Source organism: Aulonocara sp. 'chitande type north' Nkhata Bay, linkage group LG12 (assembly GCF_057382095.1).
Source record: "Aulonocara sp. 'chitande type north' Nkhata Bay isolate Kocher_YH1m ecotype deep benthic linkage group LG12, A_spYH_male_GT1.1, whole genome shotgun sequence".
Lineage (NCBI taxonomy): Eukaryota > Metazoa > Chordata > Actinopteri > Cichliformes > Cichlidae > Aulonocara > Aulonocara sp. 'chitande type north' Nkhata Bay.
The window spans coordinates 10,894,564-10,922,109 of record NC_141355.1 but is presented as its reverse complement, the minus strand read 5'-3'; the positions used below and the strand labels follow the sequence as shown (position 1 = coordinate 10,922,109).

The 27,546-nt window shown below is 40.0% G+C and overlaps 1 protein-coding gene across 2 annotated transcripts; it reads left to right on the top strand.

The window, feature by feature from the left end:
• The first annotated feature begins 16 nt into the window (after positions 1–16).
• On the top strand, positions 17–27,546 carry LOC147316964 (dual specificity testis-specific protein kinase 1). Of its 2 annotated transcripts, XM_086313497.1 has the most exons (10): positions 17–255; positions 1,489–1,555; positions 16,413–16,606; positions 18,273–18,394; positions 20,329–20,377; positions 21,964–22,113; positions 25,168–25,341; positions 25,618–25,701; positions 26,240–26,326; positions 27,327–27,546. In XM_086313497.1, the coding sequence occupies exons 2-10, from the start codon at positions 1,525–1,527 to the stop codon at positions 27,429–27,431; spliced, it is 996 nt and encodes a 331-aa protein (XP_086169623.1). In that variant the 5' UTR covers positions 17–255; positions 1,489–1,524; the 3' UTR covers positions 27,432–27,546. The 2 variants fall into 2 exon arrangements, with proteins under 2 accessions (XP_086169623.1, XP_086169624.1); XM_086313498.1 differs by lacking the exon at positions 1,489–1,555 and having other exon boundaries at positions 19–255.

Below are 27,546 nucleotides of genomic sequence, written 5' to 3'. Positions count from 1 at the left end.
TGGGTGGAGTTTCATCCACCGACGTGCTGGTGAAGCTGGTTCCTAAGACAACACATGAAACATGCATTTGCATTAGCGAGGCTCGTTTCAACACCGACGCCGTGAGCTGACTTTACCACCAGCTCTCTGTGAAGAAAGCTACCAAAACAACCGCGACTTCCTGCACACACAGCGAAGTAGAGCGGATATATGATGCCAAGTATTTCAGCGACACTTTAAAGCAGATCTGCACATCGACGCTGGGACTCAGTCTATGTAAGTGCTGGACGATTTAACAGAAAGTGGGTTATGTTAAACGGTTAAAACTAAAGTCTGTCTGCCACTAGGCGCGAAATGCTCAGCACCATCCGAACTTAATATTGACTACAATGGAAAACACCAAACTGTGATAGTGCCCACTGGTTTCACCCAGGGGTAGTCATTCATAGTGCGGTCCCCAGAAACTCTGAAGAGGGGCCATTTTTTTTTTTTAACTTAAAGTCAGATAGAAGAGAGAAAAAGGAAACGTGCTTTGTGGTTAGGTGTGCACATCCTTAAAGCTGTCTTAACAGATATTTACAGTTTAGCAACAGGACTAATTATAATGTGTGATATCAAATTTGTTTAGCATGATCCATTTAAAAGTGTCACCTCAGCTTTCTAAGCTGAGAAATGAAACCAGTGACAAAGTTCCAAAAAGCTGCAGTTCCTCTAATGTCCACTTGACTTTGACTCTAAAAATGAGTCTATCCCCATAGAATCTTATTTCAAAGTGGCCACTTTAAACAGGATTCAAACACATGCGTGTAACATGGTACAAAAAATGTTGGCCTTTATGGATAGTTTTCATTTTTATGGCAACTCTTTAACGAGTGAATTCTGCTAAGTGAAGCTGCTAAAGTGGATGTCTCTGCTGTGTTTGAGCTGTTGTTCTCTGACAAATGATACGGCCTAGTGTGAGGTACTGACCATTCAACTGCACTTGTACAGTTTATGGATGCTGCTTGTTACTCAAGCTTGCTAGCGTTAGCTGCTAATTTTTACACTGGTCAAAATATTGATATTCCAATTAAAGTACAGAATTCAAAATCAAGGTTAATGTTTTTGCTTTTTAAGGTTTATAACTCTCCTGGAAAGAAAAAAAAATCACTCACTCAAATCACTTATCACTCTCCTGATAAGGAAGGATCACAGGTCACATGGGTTGTGAACCACTGTGACAGTGGTGTTAATTCAGCATCATGAATAATAATAATCATAAACAGGAAGGTTTGTATGTCTTTTTGTGCAAAGGCACTGATTTTGTTTCTTTAGCAGTTTTTAACCATAATGCATGAAGTAACAGCTGTCTCGTAGTTCAGTGTCCTGTCTGTCAATCAGTGTTTGTGTTATTGTTCAGTGTTGCTTGCTTGCTTGTTTTTCTCTTGTCTTGTCTTTGTAAAAAGCTGTGTGTGTGCATGTGTGTGTGTGTGTGTGTGTGTGTGCTTTTTGACTGTGGTTCCTCCTCAGTTTCTGCAGAAGCTTCTGGATTTGTTCCACTACAAGATGCACATGAATAGCTTATTAAATCAGTGGAGTAAGTATTAAGATTTTTAATGAATTTTCATTCCATTTTCATGTAGTTTGCCAATGGATTGTAAATGCAACGACTCCAAAGCAATCTGACAGTGAACTGAGAAATCACAACTTTATCGCTCGTCTCGAGCTGTGATGTGTTTCGGTGCTGCACTGCTTACTGTAATGTCAGTGTGTCACCTCCACAGCAGCGGCTGTATGTGTTAAATAAGTGTGTATTTGATGGACTCTTGCTTTAAGCAGGTGAATCTGCTGTAGGGTATTTGTGTCTAGCTCTGCAATGTTCTGAAATAGAAAGACTTTGCTCAGCAGCAGCCTGTCTAAATGTGTCCAGAGATGGTGCGTTACAGAGGTGTCCCGTTACCTGGGCTCCATGTTCAACACATCCTGTGTAGGCTTGAAGTTACCAGCTACAAATGTCTGCATTTGACTTGGTGACTTGCTAAAATAACATGTCAGTTTTTATAAAATGATCACAATAATCTGCATTGGAGCAGGTTAGAAGTTACAGTGATGATCCATCTGTGTTAAAAAGAGCCAACTTTGTGACACTGAAAACCTGTTAATGAATTGCTAACCCACGATGCGATGAACTTGTGGTTTGTTCTTACCTTTTGAAATGGCTGCTTTAAGAACAGGAACCAGGTTTGTGAACACTCGCAGTCGACTTGCATTGCATGCATTAAGACGGCTTTGTCAGTCTGCTATCAGGCTGCTGTCAATGTGCACTCAGTTTGCGATTAACTTGGGTCAAGCTGTCAAATAACTGCAACTGCATAGTACTGTTTTTAGTAATATGGCGAGTAGCATCGATATGAAAATTATGAATCGCTTGAACAGAAATGAACTACAAATACTTAACTAATTACTCCTTACTTTCCTCCACAAATTGTAATTTAGTTGCTGCGAAATGGCATGGGTAGAACTTGACAGGTGAACTAACTTTTATTTAAGGACCTACCCACTTGACATCTTTGAAGTTATATAGGCTTTGAGGCGAGTGACTGAACTCACTACCAATTTGAGCAAATATACTGCTTTCCCACATTAGCTGTGATAGCTGGAATAACTAGCTTCTGTTGGCTAGTTTCACTTGTGATCTTTTTGCTCTTTAATCATATTTAATGTAGTAGAGGTGAGTCTGAATTATCAACACTGTATTCCCTGTCAGTGTTGGTCAAGTTAGTTGAAAATAGCAATAGTAATTGCTAATTTTCAAAAGTAATTAGTTACTTATTACTTAGTTACTTTTTAAAAACACGATATACAACCTAAATAGGTAATAAAGCAATAGACCTGTCAGCCCAATTCTATTTTTTTTCCTGCATAATCCATCATATAAAATTGAATCAAATGAAAAAGTCTCTTTTTAAAATGTGTTTTATTGGCTTTAATCTTTTAATTTTATGCACATTAAATCACGCAAAAATTAAATTATATGCAGAAAATAGGTTTAACATTTAAACCTATTTTCTGCATATTCCAGCATATAAAATAAAATATTCTTTCTGTGTTTACACTCACTCTTTCAAATTGATGCAAGTAAAACAGAACAAAAATAAATAAAATGAAAAGATTCAGCAACACTAAGTCCTGCTGCTCTTAAATCTGTTGTCAGCTGTTTAGCAGGAGTGGGGCTGGTGGAGGTTTGCCCGGTGTCGCAGTCATGTCAGCGGGGGGATCCAAGGGTTTCTCTGTGAATGTCACATTCCCATGACAGTGTGCTAGGTGCTTGCTCAGATTTGAAGTTTCATTTTTCGCTGTAGAAAATTTTCTTTCCATGCAGAGTGTACAGCGGTGTATACTTTTTTACTCAGAGTAATGTCAGTACTTCCAAGCTTTAAATGCTGCATGGTCGTACTCTGTTGATCTACACACACTGCCACAGAGGTTGCACGCACTTACGCCATTGTCATGAGACACTCTCACAAACAAAATCACAGTTTAGTAACGCAATAATGCAGCGTGATTACGAGAAAGTAACAAGAATCGAATTACTTTTTTCGCAATATTAATCCCTTACCTAACTCGTTACTTGAAAAAAAAGTAATTGGATTACAGTAACACATTACTTAACACGTTACTACCCATCGCTGTTCCCGATTCTGTATCCTCTATGGTACTTAAGCTCATAAGTAGACCAAGCTAGTTGGCTTGATAGATAGTTAAAAAAATGTTCTATTAGTGTAAATAAATTGATTTGGAATAGGTTTGGCTTTGATGTTGCTCTAGCTTACAGGTGCTAATTGGCGAGCAAACTTTTAGAGTTTTAACATTATTTCTTGAAAGGTGTTGCAGCAGAAACAACATCAGTGGTGTGAAATATAAAAAGAACTTTGCAATAATATTGCTATTATAACATGAACGTAGTAAAATACAATTTTATTTATAGATTTTTTCTGTTTCTTCATTTATTTATTTAGCTTTGAACTCTTTGGGTCACATAGATAATTGCACTGAGTTGTTTTCCCATTAACATTGTTGTCCCTGAACTCCTGGGTTTGTCTCTATTACGTATTACAAAAGATATGAGATTGTGCTAATCGCTGGCCAAAACAAACACCTACATCTGAGAGTTACCATTTGACATTTTAGACAAAGAACCATATGTAAATATAATAAAATATTTTACTGCTTGCTCACACAGAATTTATATCTGGAGTTTTTCTGATGACGTCAGGCTTATCGTCTTTTCAATGGTCTGTAGGGGCAGTGAGTTAAATAAATTTGTATTTAGATTATTATCTCTGTTAGCCGCTGGCGTTGTATTCGGCGTGCTGTTTCAAGGTCAGAATTTTACCGCCTTTTTGTTTACCTTGACAGTTCTGCTACATGGCTGGGAATCTTGGCTGCTTAGCTGCAGGGCTCATGTTTGCACTGATTGTGTAGGATGGATCATCCATTTAAAAAGCAGTTCTTAAGTAATCAGTGGTGTTTGCCTCAATCTATCACTGAGGGAAGGATTTCTTTATAAGCAGACTTGCTGTGGTGGAGAGGATTCTATGATATACACACGTGTTTTGTTTTATTTTTATATAAAATCATACTGATGAGTGCATCTCGACTAAACGAAGTGCTCACCTTGCAGGTGGCAAATGCTGAGAATGTCATCTCTAAAATCTCATGTTGTTTTCCTCATATCGCCTCTCTGTGGTGTAAAATATCACAGAAAGTAACATCAGTACTTTTTAATGTGCTAACATTTCGAAAGGGTCTTTCTAAACCCAAACCATAATTTTTTACTTATACCAACTAACTAGTTTTGATGCATCAGCCAACATCAAGTAGTTTTTATGCCTTAGCCAAAGAGCTGAGTTAGGTGGCGAGTTTGTTTATCCCCTTGTCTCTCTTATAGAAAGTTTAATGCACATTATCCACGTTGTGAAGCTTGAATGTGAGCATGTTTACTGTAGCCATCTTTGATTTTGAAACATCAAAAATTTACAAAGTGATTGCCACACTTGATCCAGTCAGACAACTCGTCTTCGTTGGTCTCTTGGGGGTGGAAATGCACTTTTTTCCTATATAGCCTGAAGTTGACAAACATTGATGTTTGGCTCAAACACTGGATGAGTTCAGTGTTGCTGCAGCGATGGTGGGAGGCAGTAGAAGGGGACAGAGATACATTGTGCTGTTTCCACATTTTGTATGACCTCCAGCGCTGTTTTCAGCCCACTCAGCCATCTTGTACAAGTGGTGTCTTGTTCTCAAATGGCATTTTTCTTTTTCAGAAGAAAATATAGAGTGAGGCATCTCTCTGCCCAGTGTTTCCATAAGCGGTTGGGTGTCACTCTGTTGTGGAATAGAATCTTCACTGTTTGTTTGCATGCCATGCATAACCACAGAGAGAAAGAGACACACTCGCTAATATGGTGAGACTCCCAGATGGCCTGATTGCATTTGGAAAAACCAAAGAATTTTGGTTGATCAATGAACATTAATTGACATTCTATAGACCATGCGCATAGACACATGCAATCCTTTTACGCCACTGTCTGCATGGGTACCATATGGGTCACATGTGCTGGCGAAAGTTCTCAGTGGATCTATGGTTACAATCAACTTATGACAGTGCAACAGCTTGAGGTGGTTTTTAACAAATGCCATTTTAAGTGTTTATTTTATTTGCTTTTCAGTTAATTAGTTTACTGTTGCTTAATTGGGGGTTTGGTTGCTACATGTTACCATGTCTTAAATTAAATCTTATATTAATAAGATTTGCATGCTGTGTGTAAGCATTGTGTAAAATATCTTGTCTCTACTGTGAGCTTCACCTGCCATTCCTGTACACAGCAGAGCTTTTCACAAATACCAAGAGGGGAGAAAAGTTTAGGAGACGATGTAAGTGCGTGTCTCTGCAAATGCACAGTCACATTATGCTTCGATTTAGGGAAAGAAACAAAAGAAAAGAATCAGTCGGGCAATCGGAGATCAGTGTCTGAGTGCTGATCAGTGTCGCTGTTCCACACACATTAATTTCAAAGTAGCACAGAATTCTCAGTACAAACCTGTGTACTTTCACTTATGCACAACGGTGTTGCAAGGTGTGACATAAAACCGCAACGAGGCAGATTCAGTTGATTTTGAATCTTGTAATAATAATTTCATGCATCAACGGGGAAATGAAATTTTCAAAACATTGCCTTGCCTGGCCAGCTGTTGCCACTGGCGATCACTGATATTATTCGTTGGCACAACCCGAGTATGCTAGCTCGTCCTTGAGGCAGTGACGCAGCTACTAAAACAACAGATACTACAAGAGATGCCAAATAAACTTATTTAAACATTTATATATACTCTTCAGTGTTTTACTGTTTAATCTCACAACAAAATGAATCTTGTTCTCCAGCGATGATTTAACCTGGCTAGACCAAATTGCCTACATAACTGTTTGTCTGTGTCTGGCCCCTCCCCCTGTATCATCTCATCATTTTTGTGTAGTCATTACCAAGAGATTACGCTTAAATGTGCGCAACTATGGAATTTTCTTCCATGGGGATGTGGTTGGAGCCACAACCACATTACCACTTCACCATGGTATTAAGAACTATACCGCAGGGCAGAGCACATTACAGAATTACCACCATTACAACTTTGTTGTATCTGAGAATCTTTCCATCCTCTTAATTATATTGTAACGAAAGCATTGGGAAACTGAAACAGTACAAACTTGAGATTGTTTTTTTTGTTGACACTTGACACTTAATGTTCCAGATGCTCCAGTAAAAACAAAACCAGACGCTGCGAAAGTGTGGGGTGGTGTAGCAGAAATAGATTCAAGGTAAAAAAGAAACAAAAGCCTGTAACTTGATCTTTAGCACAGTAAACGCACACAGAGAGGTCAGTGAAGAAAGATGTGGAAAAGAAGTGGAAAGGAAAAACCTCCTTGCTGTCTTGAGAGCTTGAAAAGAAGGCAACTGTGCTTCTTTAGGTCTGTTTTTTGAAACACCTTGGTCAAAAGCAAAATCCAAGAAAATGACACCCCCACTGAAAAGTTCACCAGGGAACATACCAATGAAGGAGGATGGAAACCTCAATGCTGAATTTTATCGGAACCCCCCCCCCCACACACACACACACACAGATCATTACCTGCTGTTTGACTCCAACTGGCCACTAGAACTTTGGGTGTAGGGTCCTAATCACCCCTTCTTTCCATCCATCCATCCATCCATCCATCCATCCATTTGCTTCCGCTTATCCTTTTCAGGGTCGCGGGGGGCGCTGGAGCCTATCCCAGCTGTCATAGGGCGAGGGGCGGGGTACACCCTGGACAGGTCGCAAGTCTGTCGCAGGGCCAATACACAGGGACAGACAACCGTTTGCACTCACATTCACTCCCGCATTCACACCTATGGGCAATTTGGATTACTCAATTAACCTGTCCCCACAAACTGCATTTCTTCTTTCCTCTAAAGAAAAAAAAGAAAAGGATTGCACACATATAAAGAAAACTCTTAAAACAGGCATTTATCCAAACCTCAATGCACAGCAAAGAATACCAGACATGAAAGACAAAACACCCAATGCAAGCTTAAAAAGTTTGTGCAGTGCAGTGCAGTGAGGAATACTTGGACCTCTGCACTCAAAGGAGAAACGGCACACATTCACATTCAAGGATGCCCTTCTTTGAGGGAAGAGTAAAGGAGGTCAACTGCATACACTGTGAATCACCACTTAAAGTGAATCCCAGGAGTCCAGGTGGTTTAACCCCCACTCGCACCTTGCCTAAGGTGCTGTCAATAGCTAACATTATGGTGGGCTGGGGCAATGTGTCACAGCGGTTTCACCTGTCGGCCCCGGTGACGGGAATGACCCACATGTTTTTTCCACACCTTAACTCATGTGATGACTCATATAATCGTTAGTGGGTTAGTGACCCTCAGGGCTACCACCTATGGGACAGCCTCATTAGGGATTTATTACCTTTGGCTTTCCAACAGTTGTTTTAGAATTAATGAAGCGTCTTGGATGTGAAGCGAAATGTCTTAATAAACCCTGAGGAAGTTCAGTTGCCTACTTTTTTACTCAGTGATAGGGATGAATTGTTAGTAGATCTTGGTTAAAAAGGTTTTGCAGAGATCTTCACTCACACTCAGTGTTGAGTTTTGTGTAAATATTTTCTGCAAATGTGTAAATATGAGAGCTTGATGCTGAACTATACTTATTTTATTTTTAATTATGTAGAGTTTGGACTGCAAGGCTTTCTTTGCACAAAAAAAACAAAACAAAAAAAATTGTTGTTACCAATGACACCCAGACTTCCTGACTGAACAACAGTGTTGCTCATGTCCTGCACATGTTGGACTATTGTATGCATAGAGAAATTGTTCACATGTGACTACAAGTATCAAAGTTGCCCACTTTTGTTAATGGCTGCAATTCTGGAAGTGAATTTCCAGTTCATTTTCTCTCTCTCTCTCTTTTTTTTTTTTTTTTTGTAATTTTTCATTCATATATTTATGCATAGAGACATACGTAGCCATTTAGTTGTTGTTTTGTTTTGCTTTTTTCCTCTGTCCCATCTGGCAGTGTAGCAATCAGAATTGTTGTCTGAAGGTGAAAAAATGCCAACAGATTTGCTTTCGCAAGTAGAGCATTATGGCATTTGCTATAACTGTCTACTTGATAGTGATATTTTATTAGGATTTTTTTATGTTGGGTTATTAGAACCACAATGTACAAGACCGGCGGACGGAAAAGAGAAAAAAAAGTATGTGAAGTTGGGGAGAAAGTTAACAGAAGGAGAGAACAATAAAGGAGAAGAGAGATGGAGAGAGAGAAAAAACACTGGGAGTCTGCTTCAACACCTGTTTAGAGAAAAAAACAGAAAACAGCAGAGAAACCACAGCAACAGCCAACATATGCAAAAATAACAGAGACAATGTTAGTGAACAGCACACAGTACTAATAATACAAGATATTTTTAGAGGCAGTAGCAGCCCAAGATACTGTGTCTGTGCATACCTGTTTGTACACCTGTGTGTGTGAGCGCTAATAGTGGGTGCGGGGAGCCACAGGCCCTCCTGTCAGCACCTAAAGCCGGCATGGATGAGACCTGGGCCCCAGACATCCAGAGGCCCCCCCATGATGACCACTGCAGGGACAGTCACGGCGCCCACTCAGAGAAGAGCAGAGGAGAGCTTTGGGGGAGGGGTCATGCAGCAGCAGCTGTCACAGTGCAGAATTGGATGGCGTACACACATTTACACTCCCCCATACACACTGTGTACTCCCAGATCCAGGCACCAATACCCCCAGAGGGGCAATCAGCCCCCAGAACCCAGGAGATAGTCCCCTTCACTTTGAGGTGGAGACAAGCAGACCTCCCTGGTCCTTGCAGCAGAAGATAAATGGTAAATGGCCTGTATTTGTATAGCGCTTTACTAGTCCCTAAGGACCCCAAAGCGCTTTACACATCCAGTCATCCACCCATTCACACACACATTTACACACTGGTGATGGCAAGCTACGTTGTAGCCACAGCCGCCCTGGGGCGCACTGACAGAGGCAAGGCTGCTGGACACTGGCGCCACCAGGCCCTCTGACCACCACCAGTAGGCAAGGGGTGAACTGTCTTGCCCAAGGACACAATGACCGAGACTGTCCAAGCCGGGGCTCGAACCGGAAACCTTCCGATTACAAGGCAAACTCTCAACTCTTGAGCCACGATCGCCCCAGCAGTCCACCAGCCTGACCTGACAGCCAGCTCCTCCTCCCGGCCTCCATCCGCGGACGGCAAACACAGAATGGTGGTGTGAAGATGCCACTCCATCCACTCACATGTGTTGTTGATGCGTGCTGTTTTAAAGTGTATTTAAAACCTGCAAAAAGATGGTAAAAACCTCCCTGCCAGCTAAAGAGGTCCTTAGTTTCACCAATGTACCAAAGGCCACCGGGCCAGGGCCGGGCCCCAGTGCTTATTTGTGCTTCTGAATGGTTTCAGAGTTTTATGAGTTGTGATTTAAAGAAAACGTTGAATGTTAAAATAAATATCGTATTTTTTAGCCGTTAACCGTTTTAAGCCCATCGGAGCATGTGCTTTCTGATTTGCGTAACAATTTTTAAATCCCGGTAGAATTGCAACCAAATAAGCTAGCACAATCATTTTTTGGAGGAGTTGGAGGAAATTGGAGGATTTGTACTTACATTGTCCCAGGTCAGTTTCCTTCCACTAATGCCTTTGCAAATTTTTTTTAAAAAGAAGTTGTTTTTGACAACAGCAAAAAGATTGTTTCCAGAAACGCGCTTTGCCAATCTGATCAGCTGTTCATACCACTTTCTACGTTGAAATAAACATCAGTGCGAACAATCACTTGTGTATCACATTCTTGCAAAAGCCAGAAGTGATGTCATTTTTTTGTGGGAAAATGTTATAAATTGTGCACAATAATATTTATTTAAATTTTTCCTGCTGTTCATAAAAATTTGTGCATCTCAAAAATGAAACTATAAAGACACTCAAAATATATTTCCTGTGTTTGGAAACTATTTTGTGCAACTTTTTTACATTTACAATTCTGAGGGATATATCTCTGAAATTTCTGTAACTAGAAAAATGTATAAAACACAAAACAATTTTCAATTTTTTTGTAGTTTAGTGCACATTTTTACAATTTATGTAGTCACTATGGATTTAATGCATACATATTATTGAAATTTGGGATGTAATGGTTGTATTTATGTATAGCAACTTGAAATGCTCCAAAAAATGGCACTGCAGCATGTAAAAATACAAAGATAAGCTCTGGTGGGCTTTCTGTCTTGCAGTATTAATGGTAATGCTGAATCACTACATTGTCAACCACCAAGTGTGGTTGACAACAATGGGGTGCCACAGCTATGCATAGTCTTGCTCTGGGCCTCCCTTATTGATCTGATATCAGCAAGTCTGATGCATCAGTGATCCTCTAGCCTGCCATCTCTGGTTTTGCAAACTTGCAGATGAAGGCAGAGCTCTGAGGCTTCTGTGGCTCCAAGACAAACGTCACCTCGCTTTGGAAAATCCATGAAGCAATTAACAGCTACTGTGGCTTGGCTCAGGCTAGTTGAAGTGCTCAGCTTTAATGCACCAGGCTGCTGCCAAAAATGTCATGACTAGAGGGCTGTTACGTGCAGATTAACACTCTGCTGCGGTGCAGTTACCCACATAATCTCCATGCTTTATGCCTGAAGTCAGTGTGGCTCTGAGGATCATGTTATCCAGTCATATTCTGGCTACAATATCAGTTCTTCACAGAACTGGCAGACTGGGTTTTTTTCCTAGGGAAGTGTGATGATTTTTGACAAAAACCACAGAGATTTTCACCCTTTTCTCAGTAATAAACAGAGCTGAAATTTCTTCACTCCTCTTTCTGTGATTTTAGTGCAGTCCAAAGCTGAATCTTTGTATTTGAAAGATCTTTCTTTCTACAGAATTTTGTCAGCTTAGCATTAGATTCAGCTAATGCTAAGCATTCTAAATACCTCCACAACTCAGAATTGTGGAGGTATTTAGAAAAATTTTGAATTTGTAAATGAACAGAAATATATAACCAGATGTACAACTGCCTGTGGCAAATGTAAATAAAGCTAACCTAGTCTCTTTGCAGACTCTGCAGAAATGACCTCTTATATTGCTCTTTGCATAATTGTCAGCTTGCTTACATTACTGACAGCTTCTCCATGCATAATTTCTTCAGTTGCACAATGTTTCTGAGTTTCATGTGTGTATTGCTCATGTAGCTTTTCAGATTCATATGTGGGATTTTTGCTAGGTTATTCCATAACCCATCATTTTGTCTGGTTGGGCTCTTCCTTATTAATTTGCTACTTAGGGTCATTATTCTGTTGAAACATCCTCAGTCCTGGACACATTGGCAGTCACTGGAAATCTTCAGCAAATGATGGTGATTACAGCAGAATTATTCATTTCAAATTTTATGGAGATGTTTTCAATCCTCAGAGGTCTAAGTCAACCTCAGTGGTGACTGTAACGGTTTATACATTTTGAAAAATCAATTGCAGTCTTGTAGCATGGGGTTAGGAACTTTTATTTTTATATATTTTTGTATGATTTCCAAAATCATTGGACAAAGAAATAATCGTTGTAATTGACACACAGTAAAAATTTTTTTTACATTGTTTCCAGAAAAGGTTCTGCTTTTCTTCAAAGCTGATGATTCTGTGATGATGACTTGGTTCTCAAAGGGTTACATCCCTTGCTAGAATCAGATATCCACAAGCTTTTATCTGAAGGTCACAGAAAGCTTTTTATATATTTTCATCACGGGATACACTTCAATTGAAAAGAGATCAACAGACCTGAGATCAGAGGCTGAAATAACCCTTCTAAAGAGGGTCAGTGGAACCTCATCTGCTATCTGTTTCAATTTCTTGGATTTGAAAGTGTAAATAACTGTAGGGATACATGCTGACATCGTAGTGTTGTGCTTGTGACTACACTTGTCAGTCTTGTCTTTTGGGAAGTTAATGTGTCATCAAGCTCATTACCTGGTGTTTGGTTTAATTTAGAGAAGATACCAGCCAAGACCCTTGTGTAATTCTTATTAAATTGGCTTCAAGTGGTAATACCTGAATCTAGGGAGACACTGCATTGATGTCACCTAATGACGTGAAATTCCAGCATTTGCACTTTTCCCAGTATGTTCCTTCTGACATTCTTCTGTGAGAATCCTCATGTTGAGAGGCAGAGCACTGAAGAAAAATGTTGCCCTGGTGCAAAGTGGTATTTATTTTGCAACTTTCTTGAACGTCATTCCTTATCAGCTGGAAGGACGTCATTGTGGTCATGGCCAGCATTACTATTCCTGTTGAGGGGATGTATGGTCAGACAGGTCTAACTCACAGCGGGTTGTGATAACAACATATTCCGGCATTTTGTTTGCCTAACCTTCTCATCTTATGTTTGGGGAAAAACAGAAAAAAGACAAAGCTTGAGCTCTTAAACCTGTCATGGATCACTTGGAGTAACCAGAGCAGCCAAATTATTCTTTGCTTGATGAAAGACTGTTTAAATCTTTATAGCAGTGTTGAAGAGTTAATATGCAGTATGGTAGCACATTCTTATTCTGCCATCTAAATGTGGATGTTGTGGCTGGTAGAAGACAACGACAAGTGGTAAACCTAAAGTGAAGGCTTAAAAAAGTTCAGAACCAGCTTATGATGCAACACTTGGAATGTCCACCTTTTCCTGAAATGATGACTTTGGAGACAGCGGAGTGGAAAATGAGAGGGAGGATGAGAAAAGCAGACAGAAACAGAATGTGGAAACGCACAAGAATCTGAAACTGAGACATAAATCATGCAATGTGTTTACCTTCAGCTGTAAACGTAGCCATGTTGCTTCACTGAGTGTACTGTTAGCAGAGCGCACATGACAACACTTCCACTAAATTAATGAAAGTGGCTCTCACTGAATATGGAACAGCGCAAAAGTGGATTTCTGTTCAATTTTTTTAATTTTTCACACAGTCCATTTTATTCAGGGAATTACTCCAGCAGCTTTTATAGTTATAGTTTCTTATCAGATTCATTTTGATGGTAAAACAGACCATTTGAAAGTTTAGGCTGAGATAGTTGGGGACAGACAGTGGATCAAAGAAACATGAAGTTCTCGCCAATGTTATTCAGTAAAATTTGCAAGTTCCCCCCAACAGTGCCAGAAATAATTTCATCTAGTTTCATTTAGTTACACTTCATCATAATGTGACAACAATGGAGTCTAAAAGCTTGCTGACAGGTTCGAGAGCACGACGTCCTTCATCTTACAAATTTGGGAACCGACCAGTCAAGATGAATAAGGAAGAGAGATGATGGATGGAGGCGGGAGAAAAGAGATGCGGAGAGATTGACAGTTAGATGATGGGGCTGCACTGTAAGCATTTCTCTCTGATAGTGCCAGAGCTGAAAGTGCAGTGATTGTTTAGTCTGAAGCTGAATGAACAAAAGCAGCGTGAATAGCTGGGGTTGATTCCCCCGACTTTATTGACAAAACCCTGCCAATTGTTTTAGCGTGTCAGCGCGCGCTTTCCACCAGCGTCATTGTAAAGGCAACTGAGATTGTTGTTGGGGGAAAAACAAACTGACCTTCACTGCTGTCACGCCAGCCCTGTGTGCCTGGAATTGGGTCAGGACTACCCACTTTGTGAAGGAACAGAGAGCAATCTTCACAGTGGGAACGTTATCCTACCCATCTGCACTCCAGAGTTACAACCAATATTTTGGAGAACTGAATGAAGAGAATAAGGAAACCATGCTTAATAGTTTTGGCACTATGGCTGGTTGCTCAACAGGCCTAAGTTCTTGCCATGGTAAGCCTAGTGTAGGGTCAGGGTTAGCACCTATGATGAATTAGACCTCATAGGATCTCAAAGAAAGAACTGTAAAGTCAGAAAGTTGACATGACTGGATATCTTTTTACATAGGTCTAAAACCATTACGTTAACTACAGTTTTATGAGAACAATGTTAATGGAGGTTTAGTTAGCCCACAGTAAGTGAACCGAAAGGTAAAACAGTTAAAACCAATGATGCGAGTGTCTAAACAAAAAGGTCTTCAAGTTAATGACCAGGAAGATAGTCAGGGATAGAGCACAGGACAAACTTTCAATAGTCCCTATGTGCTGATTTTCAATATGAAACTTGGGCTGGGGGTTGAGGAATGGAGGTCAAAGGGTGTGGGTTGACTCAGAAGTCCCACAAAACAACAAAACCCACAGTGCATAATTTGCCTCTTAATAACTTCTCTGGAGCCTTAGACACTAAGTGGGGAGTTTCTAGTAGACAACCTCAGAGCTGATTCATAGCCCCCGCTATGTTGGGGTGGATAGCTAGAAATAATAGATAAGCACTTTGGACATGATGAAACTTTGCAGTATACAGTTATTAGTATACTGTGTGTGTGTACGTATGTGTATGTGTGTGGCTTTTTTGTTGTCTTGCCCTGAGTTCACAGTTGAACACGAATGCAAACTCTAAGACACTGATCACTTCATCATCATATGGTGTAAGGGTCTGTGTGGACGTCTGCTGCCTGCCAGTCTTTTTGTGGACTTAGGCATGTTGACACTACACTACAATGCCCTAACGATAAACACGTTCTTCCAACTCACGTAAAGCAGACTTTCAAGACAGTTGAACAGAAATCTCCTCGTCTTTGTCCTTCTGATAACCGGACTTGAAGTTCTTGTTACTGTCTTAGCTCCAGATGCAGGACATATATAACTGTCTTATTTATTAGTAATTCACTGATAGTCCAGATTGACTCTTGACTGTGTTGTGTTGAAGATAGAAACTGTTACTAAACAATTTTTAGAAAGATTCTGTGTTCAGCAAGCAGCCCTGCCCTCATTTTAATCATTTTAAAAATCTTTTTTTATCACCTTTGCTGCAGCCTGTTAAGTGGAAGCATTTTCCCTCATCTATGCAGCCTAGTGTAAGTGTGAAATGATACCTTTTGTGAGCGTCTCGTTGATCTGTAGTTGCTTTCATGCTGTTAAATGCATAAATTGCCCTTTTGGTTGGTGTGTTCAGTTTAGCAGCAGTGAGCAAATACATATGCGCTCTAATTTTAAGAGCACTGAAAAAATGGCAAAGAATCATATTTTGCATGGTTGAATCTTAACAAGGTTCCAAGTAGAACTTCAACATGCAAGAAGAAGAAATGGGAGTTAGACAAAACTTTTTTTAGAGCATGCTGTTTATTGAAAATAACGCTTAAACTGAAACAGAGTTGGAATATGTTTATCACAGTGTGAACATAATTATCACAGATGCTTTAAGGGCATGTTGTGAGCATGTCAATGGCATTTATATACTTTGCAACAACTGAATAATGGAGCCATAACCAGCTGCCTCTTTAGTGAGTTTGTCATCCTGATGATGAACTCCAGCTCCGCCATCATGGTCTACAGCTGGGAGGTTTAGTCCCTGCTCTGCAGCTTTGGAGAGCATCATAGCAACATCAGCCCTCCACCAACTCAGTGGAGCGGCTTTCTAAGATTTTGTGCCCTAAAGGTAATTTCAACATGTAGTCGAAGATGGTGGAGGTTTTGTACAAGCCTGCTTTAACTTGCCCTGACGTCGCCTAGAAAGACACTAGATGGAAAGAAGCAGTGTTAGCTGATTGGCCCTTTCAAGTCTAAGTCTCATTGGTGATGAGCCTAATTTCAAAAATACATTTAGCAAGACTGTCTACATTCCCAGAGTTTTTTATTTAACATTGCAGAGGCACAAAGTGATTCTTTTCTTGTCCTGTTTGTTGTGAAAATGAACTAATAACTATAATAACTAATCCCAGGACAAAAAACATTATTTTGTAGAGGGTTCACCCTAACTTTTCAGTCTCTGTTTTCCCAGCGGACATCTCCACGATGTGTGATGTGGATGTGTCATCAGAGCCCACCAGTCCCACCCTTTATGGTGAGTCTTCAGACAAATACTACCATGTGGAGCGATGGCAGAAGCTTCGCACGGCTGTCCGTAAACTGGAATTCTGGGAAAATTTCAGCGCTGAGCTAATCGGGAGTGGCTTCTTCTCCAAAGTCTATAAGGTATTTCTTCTGCCCCCTCCACCCTTTCTGTTTTGCCTTGTCAGCCTGCAAATGCCATCAGACCCTGCTTTGTCCAAGCCACTAATTGGGACATTCTTGCCATTCTGTAATTGGCCCACCAGCTTCGGGGACCTTTGATTTTCTGTACTCAACCCCAGCTGAGACCTTACATAATTATTCTGCTGGAACAGAGCTATTGGAAGAGCTATATTTTTTATACATTTAGACTTTGCCCCTGATGAAATGAGTTAGAAAGAGGCCATGGGATTTGTGAGTGAGTCAAAGTCAGCACTTTGCCCAGAAAGAGTGTGCTCTCTGATTTTGGACTTTTGTTCCAGTTGAGTCAACTTAGAAAGCTAAGCTTGTTTGTGGTCAACCGTGTAAATCGTTCAAATAGCTCTCTGTGGCTTTGGAGATGCCAATGATGGAGTAAGACTATTACCTCTTAGAAAAAAATTGAAAGTATAAAACGTGCGTAAGTTTTGCTAATATAAAAACAAATAAAGATTAAAAAAGTCAATCACAGTACAGTTGTGATTGATAAACTATCCATAGATGCCTTTTTTGTACCAAACAGTGAGCAAGTGTTTTAATATTAGAAAATTGGGTATTTTAACATGACAGTCTATGGGGATTAACTCTCTTTTGGAGCAATCCTCAATGGCCATTAGAGGAACTGCAGTTTTTTGCACTTCTATATTTGCCTGATTCTTTTCAGCTGCTGGGATTACTCAGGCTACGTTCACACTGCAGGCGAAAGCGCATCAAATCCGACTTTTTTGACTATGCGACCCATATCCGATCATGGTATGACAGTGTGGACAGCACAAATCCGATATTTTCAAATCCGACCTGGGTCACTTTTGTATGTGGTACTGAATCCGATACATATCTGATGTTTTAGAAAGCGACTGCTGTTTGAATGGTTATGTCGCATTAAATCCGTCTTTTACGTCACTGACACAAGACAGACGCCAATTATCAGCGCCGGAGAAGCGCCCGAGAAGACATCGTGAACGCTTCCTGGCCATCCAGTGAAACTGTTGGGAAGACAACGTTGGAGAAACGTGAACATTTTATTTGTACTGTATAATCTGCAGATTCTGACAGAAATCTGCAACTATCCTTTGAAGCGCCGCTCCTCTCTAAAACAGGCCATATGAAAATAACAAAATAACTTTATAACTTAAAGCAAAATTGGGAAACGTAAAGTCCAAAACAAGTCTTTATATTAAGGCCATCAGTCAAACAATACTGTTTGGTCTGGGTCTAAACAGAGTGCGTTGTGTGTGACGTCTTCTTTTGCGCATGCGTGGCGCTTTGAGGGTTCACACTAGAGCGCGTTTGCTGTCACATTTTATTTGTAGTGTGAACAAGCAGACAAAAAAAATCAGATTTGATCAAAAAATCGGAATTGAGCTTTAAGACCTGCAGTGTGAACGTAGCCTTGGTTTACTCACTTTGATTTAGTTGTGCTACTGTCATTATCTACTGATGTGTTTGGTTTTATGTATTATCCTTTTTGCTGATGTGAACATGTTGGCAGCTGTGGATAAGTTATGCAGCGACAGCAGCTGTCACAGTATCCCCACTGTATCGCTTCTGGCCTCAGCATCTATAACCACCACTTCTTCCACTCCTGCTAACGGCCACCACTATCCTTTAGGTGATGCACAGGACCAATCGAAAAGTGATGGTAGTGAAGATCTACAAAAACGATGTGGACCAAGACAGCATTGTACGAGAGATCAGCCTGCTGCAGAAGCTCTCCCACCCCAACATTGTCAGGTAACAGCCCTCCCGTATCACCTGCATGCTGTACTCCTATTGTGGTGGTTAATCTAGCAGGCTCTGCTCTGCTCTGCTAAAAGCAAAAGAAAACGCTTGAGGATTTCCCTCCCAACACATGCAATCTCTCCTCTCTGTCTCACCAGGCTCTACACCCTCCCACTCATCACTCTTTTCTCCATCACAGCTTCACAGTCTGTAAATTGGGTAGCAGGATTGATGGCAGTTGTAGTTATTGTGCAATGGCAATACCTTTACACATATTTATATTTAGTAGTACTAAACAGTTTTAAAGGGTTCACAGTGTTATGGTAATTTTGTTGACAATTACTGAAAAAATGGACTCCCAGGGCATCGTGTACAATAAACAAAGGCAGGCAAATATACAACACTTCCATATATGCACAAAATCCGAATATCTGTTTTCTCATCAGGAATATTTGTCAAAATGCACACCCACTCATCACTGTTATATAATAACCTTCATATGGTACCAGTTAAGTATTAATGTAATGCTTTTTTCCCCCTTGGGATTTCAAAATAAACAAACACAAGTATCCATTTTGCAAAAGTGAGGTAGGTTTGATGGGCTCCCTTGGGCTGCAGATTGCCAAATTAACATTAGATGAGCTGGAAGATGTCCTGGATTTGTTCACAGCTTTAACAGTGATTATATTTCCGAGTGGCCAAAAACAACCAGGCAATTCTAGCTGGCAAACTTTGATAAGAAATCTGCTGTTTTTCTTTTGCTTATGGTAGTATAAAAAATGATGCTGGTGCATGGCCGTTGAAAGATACACAGAGCAGGGATTGTGAGCATAGTAGCAGAACTAAATATAATTGGTACATGTGATCTGAACTAACAAGAGGAAGAGAGAAAAATCGCTTGTAGTCATTTAACTAGCTTTGTTTCTGAATATAAACTACTTCACTTGGAAGTTGGTAGTTTGGTAGCATGGTGTGTAGCCTTATGTATGTAAATGAGACCCTGGTGCTTTTATTTGCAGCAGTGGCATAAGGTGCAAAGCCAGGCAGACTTAATGTTTGCCTAAGCAATCGCACTTTAGCCATTTAGCAAGGTCAAAGTGGTAAGGTTATCAAAGAGTAGCTCATTATCGTACAGCCAGCTGTGATGACAGCAGTACCTTGCACGCACCGATCTGTGTAAGCTAAAGTCAAAAAGATATACGAGTGATATTTCTTGGAGTTATCAAAGACGTCGACCGTTTGTGTGAATCAATTAATAAACAGGGCCTTATTTTAATTGTTCCTAAATTTATTATGTAAGTTCAGTTAAGTTCATTTAAGGTCACTTTACAGATGGGCAGGACTGATCATGTACAAGCTGCCTAGTTCCTCCTAATGTTATAATTTTATTATTAGCCATAGCTGGTAATATACTTCTTACATGGCTTAATGGCTCATAGTTAAACAGTTAACATTTGTGCCTCCAGATGAACATTTATGACTGTTTAATACTTCAATGTTGTCGATACAGGGGCTTTACTGACCTTGTGAAATTAATTGAAGTGTACATTGGTGTAAACAACAACTACATGCTACTGACGAGGGGAGAGGCTGTGTGCATGTCTGTCTGTAGCTCTGCTGTTTGAAGTTGTGTGAAGGTGGCACTGTTGGTATCAGTATTGTTGCAAATGAGATTATCTACTCTACCTTACTATATACACTATCAAATCCATAAAGGAAAGGATATGGCATTCTTTATTTTCCTATTGATACCATGTTTTTTTGTATTTTCATCAAATTTGTTAACAGTTTCGGCTACAAACAAGATTCTAAAAATTTACCACCAAAAATCTTCTTGTAATGTAGACATTGTTCCCTCTGGTTTGAGTGGCATTTCCATAAACTTCCATACACTTTATTTCAATAACAAGACAAACAATTGATTAACACAGCTCTGCTTATTCCAGGTATTTGGGAATATGTGTGAAAGAAGACAAACTCTATCCAATCTTAGAGGTGAGTTCCACTCATTTTTCGCCTATTGTGAGTCATTGTTAAGGTGTATACCTGCAGGCTGGCTCTGTTAACACAACAAATAACACTGATATGAACTGAGAGTGATAATGAAATGGTGAAAGAGTTCATAGGTAACCAAACTGGGTTTGCTGCTATCACGCTGACAAATTACATCTCCTCAGTTTCTTGTTTCAAGAAGAAATTAATTATTGATTATTGATTAAAAAAAATCTTTTCATTTTAGAATGAATAGCCATTTATTTTTATGGGATTTTTTTTTACTACGACATTTTATAGTATGCCATTGTTCTACACAGATAACAGGGCGGTGAAAGCAACAAAAGCCATGTACTGCCACAGTAATCTAAGAATTATTTTAAATGCTTGAAGACACAGTATCTATGTGGGCAACAATGTATGATAGCATGTTTTTATAACAAGTCTTCTTGACTGTTTAGAAAAGTTGGACTTCGCCACTGTTCTACACGTAGCTTTAGTGACAACTGCCTCGAGCCTTCCATCGTGTTTATTTTTTAAATAATATTTGAATAATTGGATATTTTGGTAAGGGCTGTAATGCCATCACTTGCTAGATAGCTTAGTTAGCAAGTTGATCTGCTATTCCCTGTAATATTATAGGTGATGTAAATTTTGACTAGCAAACAACAAAAATAGGCTTAAAAATAATTTAGCTTACAAAATAGAAGTAGTGGCTTCAGTGTTCGTGTCTTTGAGGATAACTGAACAACAACAAAAACAACACCTCAAAGCGACCATGCCGTAAATAAATATAATTTTAGGTCTTGATATAATTTACGTTGTTATACTCATTGAATTTTATATTTAATTACATTCATATAAATTGATAAAGACCAAAGCTAATTTTTGTATCAAACTTTATTTTTGCCATCAATCTGACCATTTTAACTTTTTAGCACGTCCAAATTTGCTTTCTCTCTTTCTTCTTATTTTACAGCTTAATACCTCCCCAAAAGAACTTTTAAATTTATTGTTAAAATTTTTATTAAAATAAAAAATGATTAAATAGAAAAAAAGTAAATTAAAAATGTGCTGCATAACAAGAAAGCTCTCCTTTTACATTGTCAAGTCAAGTCAAGTCAAGTCAAGAAAGCCTTTATTTGTCACATGCAAGTTGCCCTGCAGCGAAATGGGACCCCCCCCCCCCCCCCCCCCAACCTTACATACACAACACAGACATCACATGGGGAGACAGGTCGGAGACCGGTAGTATTATGGAAAAACACTGAAATGTACAATACAATGGGCAAGACGAGGAGGGGAAAAAAAGAGACCTCTTCTCATGCATGAGAACAGAAAACAAAAAAAAGAGCACATAAATGTCCACATCACAACATCATGAAACACGTGACAAGTAACAGGGGTGGGTAAGGGGTGGGAAGTAAGCCGATCCAGACACAGCCATTGGAATAAACTAATTTGTCTAATTTATTTTACAATAATGTGAAAATGATTTTATTTTTTGAAGACAGTTTCTTGTTACAAGAAAAACCTTTTAATAGAAAAAAGTGAAAAATAAATCTTCATGTATTTCCTGGATGTTTCAGTATGTAAACGGTGGCTGTCTGGAAGAGCTTCTGGCCAGGAAAGACGTTCCCTTGTGCTGGAGAGAGAAGGTGGACTTGGCCTGTGATATAAGCAGAGGAATGATCTACCTGCATTACAAAAACATTTATCACAGAGACCTCAATTCTAAGGTGAGGCACACAATTAAACTGATTTGCTTTGATTTGGATTGATTTGTTTGTTTTTGTTCATATTTTAACTGCACTTTTTTTTTTATTAATAAACTGCTCAGGTTAAATAATTTTCAGTCCAGAATAGAAACCTGTGATCTCCTAGTTTCAGTTAAATGAGCACACCCTGACATCCTTTCTAGGCCGCTCTGTAACAATCACGAGGCCTTGCTGAGAAGCTGGTGTGTAGGTATGCTTGTGTGCGTAGGTGCTGTCCCTCCTCCAGTTGCCAGGCTTCCCTGAAGAAGCAGTCAGTAATGCGGAGTCACAACATGATGACAGTCACTATTATCGTGTAAAGAGGTTGTTGCTATGTAAGTGCTGTTGCTGCACGTATAACTGCTGCTGGGACTCCCCCACCCTTACCCCACGCATGTTACCCTGAGGCTACTCTTTTGGCTCTGTCCTCGTGTTTTTTGTCAGGCTTTGTTGGATTTACGTCACAGAAACCTGATGGATGCATCCATGATGTTGGCTCAACGTGGGAGAATTACAGGCTAGGCAACCACTGCTAACAGACCAATAGAGTAGCAGAAATCTTGAAACAGATGTTTAATGTCAAAAGTGATGATGAAAATGGCTAGCCTCTTTTTTTAATAAGCATTTCAGATGAATGATATTAGAGCAGATTATCTGTCATAGATGATTAAACAGTATAAACAACATATTATACTCAAATAAGTCATTTAAAAAAGTATTGCTGTATAAAATATCACAGGGTCACAAATGAGTCCACTTAAGGTCAACCTTAGGGTCACTCGAGGATTTCTGTGCAGTGTCTAATATGATGTTTGTGAGTCTGCTTTTATGTATTTTATACTGAGTGAGATGAGCTTTATGTTGCATTTAGTTTGTAATGGCTTTGGAGATTTAAGTTAGAAGACATTAAGATGACTTTAGCAGTTACCCTTAAGTGAATCCTTAGTATTGAAATGATCTGAGATATTTAGACCCTGTGTTGAATGTAAATAAACACAGAATGCAATGAGAAAATGTACCATTTCAGGAAAATATTCATTTTGAATTCACTGGCAGCAGGACATCTCAAAAAAAGCTGAGCTGACCCCACTGCAGTCCAGACCTTTCACCATCACAAAACATCAAAATATGACAAAAACAATGCAAGACTGTTGAGCATCCTCTGTCAGACACGAATTGGACATCATTCCTCTCCCATAAGTCCATCAGCTGGTCTCTACAAATCCCAGACATTTACAGATTGGTGTTAAAAGAAAAACAGCTACACAGAAGTAAACACAGCCACGTGGCAACTTCTTTTTAGACATGTTGCTGTCATGAAATTGAAAATGAGCAGATGTTTTTCTAAAATTTTAAATATTTTATGCTTTTCATCTTCAGTTATGAGTAAAATATGGGTTTATGAGATTTCCAAATCATTGCATTCTCTTTTTTACACTTCATGCAGCGTCCAGACATTTTCAGAATTGGTTTTGTATTTTGTAGGCTTCCTGCTTTTTGCCCCATGAATGAAATGACCAGATAGGTGTGATTTACGTGAAAATGCTAATATATTGAGACGCACCGACAGTCATTTTGTTCTATTTCAAGCCAGTGGTGATACAGTTGTTGGGTACTTAATTCCACTGCCAATACCAACATTCAGTTCAAGTGTGAATTTAAAGTAAGAAAGGCCCCGAAGTCACGTCAGATGACTTAGCTAATAGTTACTTGTAATTATTAATCTAATTAACAAGTAATTTCATTACTAACATATTAATAAATAAATATAATTATTTAAGTCTGAGATTAAATCAGAGAACTGTATGTGTGAGCTCTGAGCTGCTAGCATTAAAATAAGAAAAGTGTTTAGTAAGGTTATACTTCACATGAGAACTCTGTGCTGGCCACTAGAAAGACTGCAAGTTCATGGCAGTTTTGTGTACACTTTACAGACCAGGAAGTTCAGTTTATCTCTGTGTCTGAGTCATTTTTCCTTATGATTTGTTGACAACTTCCAAATTAAAAAATATCCACAAATATTTATGATATAAAACACATGTCGTTCAGCTTTATCTCAACTTAGGCCGCCTGGTCTGTGGTGAAAGAAGCATTTATTGAAATTAAGTTGCCAACTTGACAAATCCACTTAGGTTGGTAGATGTGTGCAGTTTGTGATGTCAGTGCTTCAGGATGTCCAAAAGGCCAGTTGCCTCCCAGATCCCCTGAACTAATCCAGTCTTTGTTAAAGTGTCTGTGAAAGTTACACTTGAATGAAAATTTTAGCTTTTTGAGTAGTTGGTCAGGTTCTTGTGTTACTGGGGATTTTCGACTTAAGTTCCCCAAATTGTTGCCTTGCTTGGCAGAGAGGTAAGGGGTTGTGGCTAAATTTAGAGCTGGAGTCTGGGACTGAAGTAGTTTTCCTCCACGTAATGTCACGTAATGACAGGCTGCTGGATGGAAATAGCTTCATGTGCAGTGGGAGCCAAATGGCAACTGTCACTTCCACACACGCCCAGCGAATCTTAAAAACAGAAGAAAATGGGTTTACATACATGCAGAGCAATGCATCAACGTTATACCTTTACATTGCAGACCTGCTGTTATTATGCAACAACAGCTCTGAGCTGCTCTCCCACTTCCTGCCTCTGATCACACTTTCTGCTCTCAGCCTCTAAACTCAAGTCTAGCAGGGTTTGTCTTTTTCCACAGTTTGCTGGTCTTATTAACATCTAAATATGAAGGAACCAGTCAGTGTGATGGAGGCTGGCCTTTGGCACACTGAATCTCTGGTCGGTCAGTTATTTAGTCGGCTGAAAAGGTGCTGCCAGCAGATCCTTTTGAATCTATTGACAAGTGAAGAGACTGTTTGTGACTGTGTGGCAGTGATTCCAGGAAACACATGCATTACACACAATAGAAGCCCAAACAAAGACTAAAGACGGTGGAAAAAACAAGTGGTTGATGGTCCTGGTTGTTCAGCCTTACACTGCCCTCTGCTGGGACAAACATCCCATTGCAGTCCTGCTCCTCAGTGTCCTCCTCGTGTATCTGTAGAACTGCCTGATCCGGGTGACGTCTCGGGGACGAGAGGCTCTGGTGACAGACTTCGGCCTGGCCAGGGAGGTGGTGGAGCTGCCAGTGAAAGACACCGGCAGGAAACTCTCTCTGGTGGGCTCGGCTTTCTGGATGGCCCCCGAAATGCTCCGAGGAGAGCCATATGACCGCAAGGTAACAGTCCTGTTTCTCGTATCAGCATGTGTTACACACAATAAGTATTTTTGCTGTTTTTTAGCATTACATTTTTTCTTATATGTCAGACAGTGTATTTATTAAGATGATACAATAAAGTAATGCAGCACATTGTGGGAAGCTGCATCTTTAATGTAAAATGGCAAAAGTCAGATTTATTTATTTTATTCTTTGAAGTATTTTCTGATATGTTTTTTATGTTCTAAGAGGAAGACAAAAAAACCCCCAATATGTTTGATGTCTGACTTATTCCAGGTGGATGTTTTCTCCTTTGGCATTGTGCTCTGTGAAATCCTGGCCAGGATCCCTGCTGACCCTGAAATACTCCCGAGAACACAGGTAGAGCTCACTGTACCACAGCAAAGACTGTGTGCTGCTGACGTGTAACGTGAATATTCACATGTGAGAGTTAGCTATTGCCCACTTTTACTAGTTAACTAGTTAAAAAGATGTCTAAACAACCCTGAGACTTGCTGAAAAAGTAGAAGAATGGAATGTCTCCAATTTAAAATGTGGATGGAGTGGATGTGTGGCTATCTGCTCACTGCTAACCATGGAGCTAATGTATTTAAAAAGAGTGTGTTAAATTAAATCGATGCGTTTAAGTTAGCTCAAACATGGTCCATGACGCGTTGACTCGTGGGCTTACCGACTTTATAGATATGTGACTGGAAGTGTGGTTGTGACAGTGACGTCTTTTAAAGCTGATGATTGGCTGAGCAGTGTAGTGCTTGGGGTTTGTGATTAACTCAAGCCAAGCTGTGAAAGATACAAACTGATGTAATTTTAGCACAACTTAGCTGACAGAACATTTTTGTATGCGCAGTGAAATATTTCTTGTTATGACACATGGACTGTTGATGTTGATGTGTTTCAGGACTACGGGCTGGATGTGAAAGCTTTCAGGGAACTGGTGACAGACTGCCCACAGCGCCTCCTGGAGTTGGCAGCCAGCTGTTGTATGGTATGTGGATCAGAGGAGATGGAAGACCTGAAAATGCTTGAAGTAAAAGTCATGATATACATTTATACTTTGAAATATTTCGTATGTTTTTCAAGTCATAAAAGGACGTCTTGCTTAGGGAGACTTTGCTTTATTTTGACTCAAAATAAATTCAAATTGAGGAGCTGATGAAAAATTGTGGATTTTCTCTTCCTGTTGTTTCCCTGTGTGCTATATTTCCATTTATTCCACAAGTTTGGAGCATTTTGCGGCACTTCAGTTTTCTGCTGTTTCTAGTGGGGACTGAGTTTCCAGCAGGTAGAATGTACTTTGGCAGGCTGCATGATCCTCCACACTTCGGGAGTTCAGCTGCTGCCAGCAAGCTTAGTTCCAGCTATTCTGTCTTATGCTTTTGTCTCAGGAGCCAGGTTGCTGTGCTCTCTATCATTTCGCTGGCAAGCTTGATTTTGTTAGCAGGCTTTTACAACTCTCACTGGTTTGGGAATGAGATTATTCCTGTTGATCAATTTGTTGTCAGTGTGGACAGCCAGGTGCTCATACTCCTCCACCACATCAACTTCCTGCCCCAGCACAGACACCACTCATTCAGCCATCCTCTTTCTTTTGAAGCCGGCGATTCCTCCCTGACCACTCCAAAAAGTCATCCTTTTTGTACTGAGGCTGTGGTGTGTGGTGCTAGAGGCAGCAGAGGGCTGAAACTCGACATGTTAAAGAAACTTTCAGCTCATTTGCTGCCTCCAGGCTGCACCCTGGCTGTCTGTAACCAGTGATTTCTTCAGTCCACTTATTTTGCTCTGCTCGAGTTTGCCCTCCAGTCTCTTCTTTTAGGAAACCTTGTGATCGCTACAACAATCACATCAGCAAAAAGCCTCCAAGTGTCAGACATGACAGTTCTTAATACTAAGCTGTGAATATTAGGGCCTCTGTACTTTCCACCAAGGTTTTCTTATAAGTTGTGAAACTCACCTGTTTTTCTTAATTTCCTCTCTCCCAATCTAAGGTGGAGTCCTTCCGACGGCCAGCATTCACAGAGCTGTTGGATGATTTAGGAGAGGTTGCTGAGACCCTGGAACTTCCTCCCAAATCTGACGTGGATACGAGCTGAGCAGCGGATCAGGGAAGCCCAGCATTAGGACCGCAGACTGTGGGATTACTATTGCTCACTGTCTGGACAGGAAGCAGGACAGATGTGAATTAAAAAAATAAAAATTAAAAAAAAA

Coding starts and splice junctions, on each gene's coding strand:
- LOC147316964 (XM_086313497.1), top strand. CDS start 1,525: ATGCACATGAATAGCTTATTAAATCAGTGGA. Junction 1,556..16,412: donor TAGCTTATTAAATCAGTGGA/GTAAGTATTAAG, acceptor CTGTTTTCCCAG/CGGACATCTCCACGATGTGT. Junction 22,114..25,167: donor ACAGAGACCTCAATTCTAAG/GTGAGGCACACA, acceptor GTGTATCTGTAG/AACTGCCTGATCCGGGTGAC.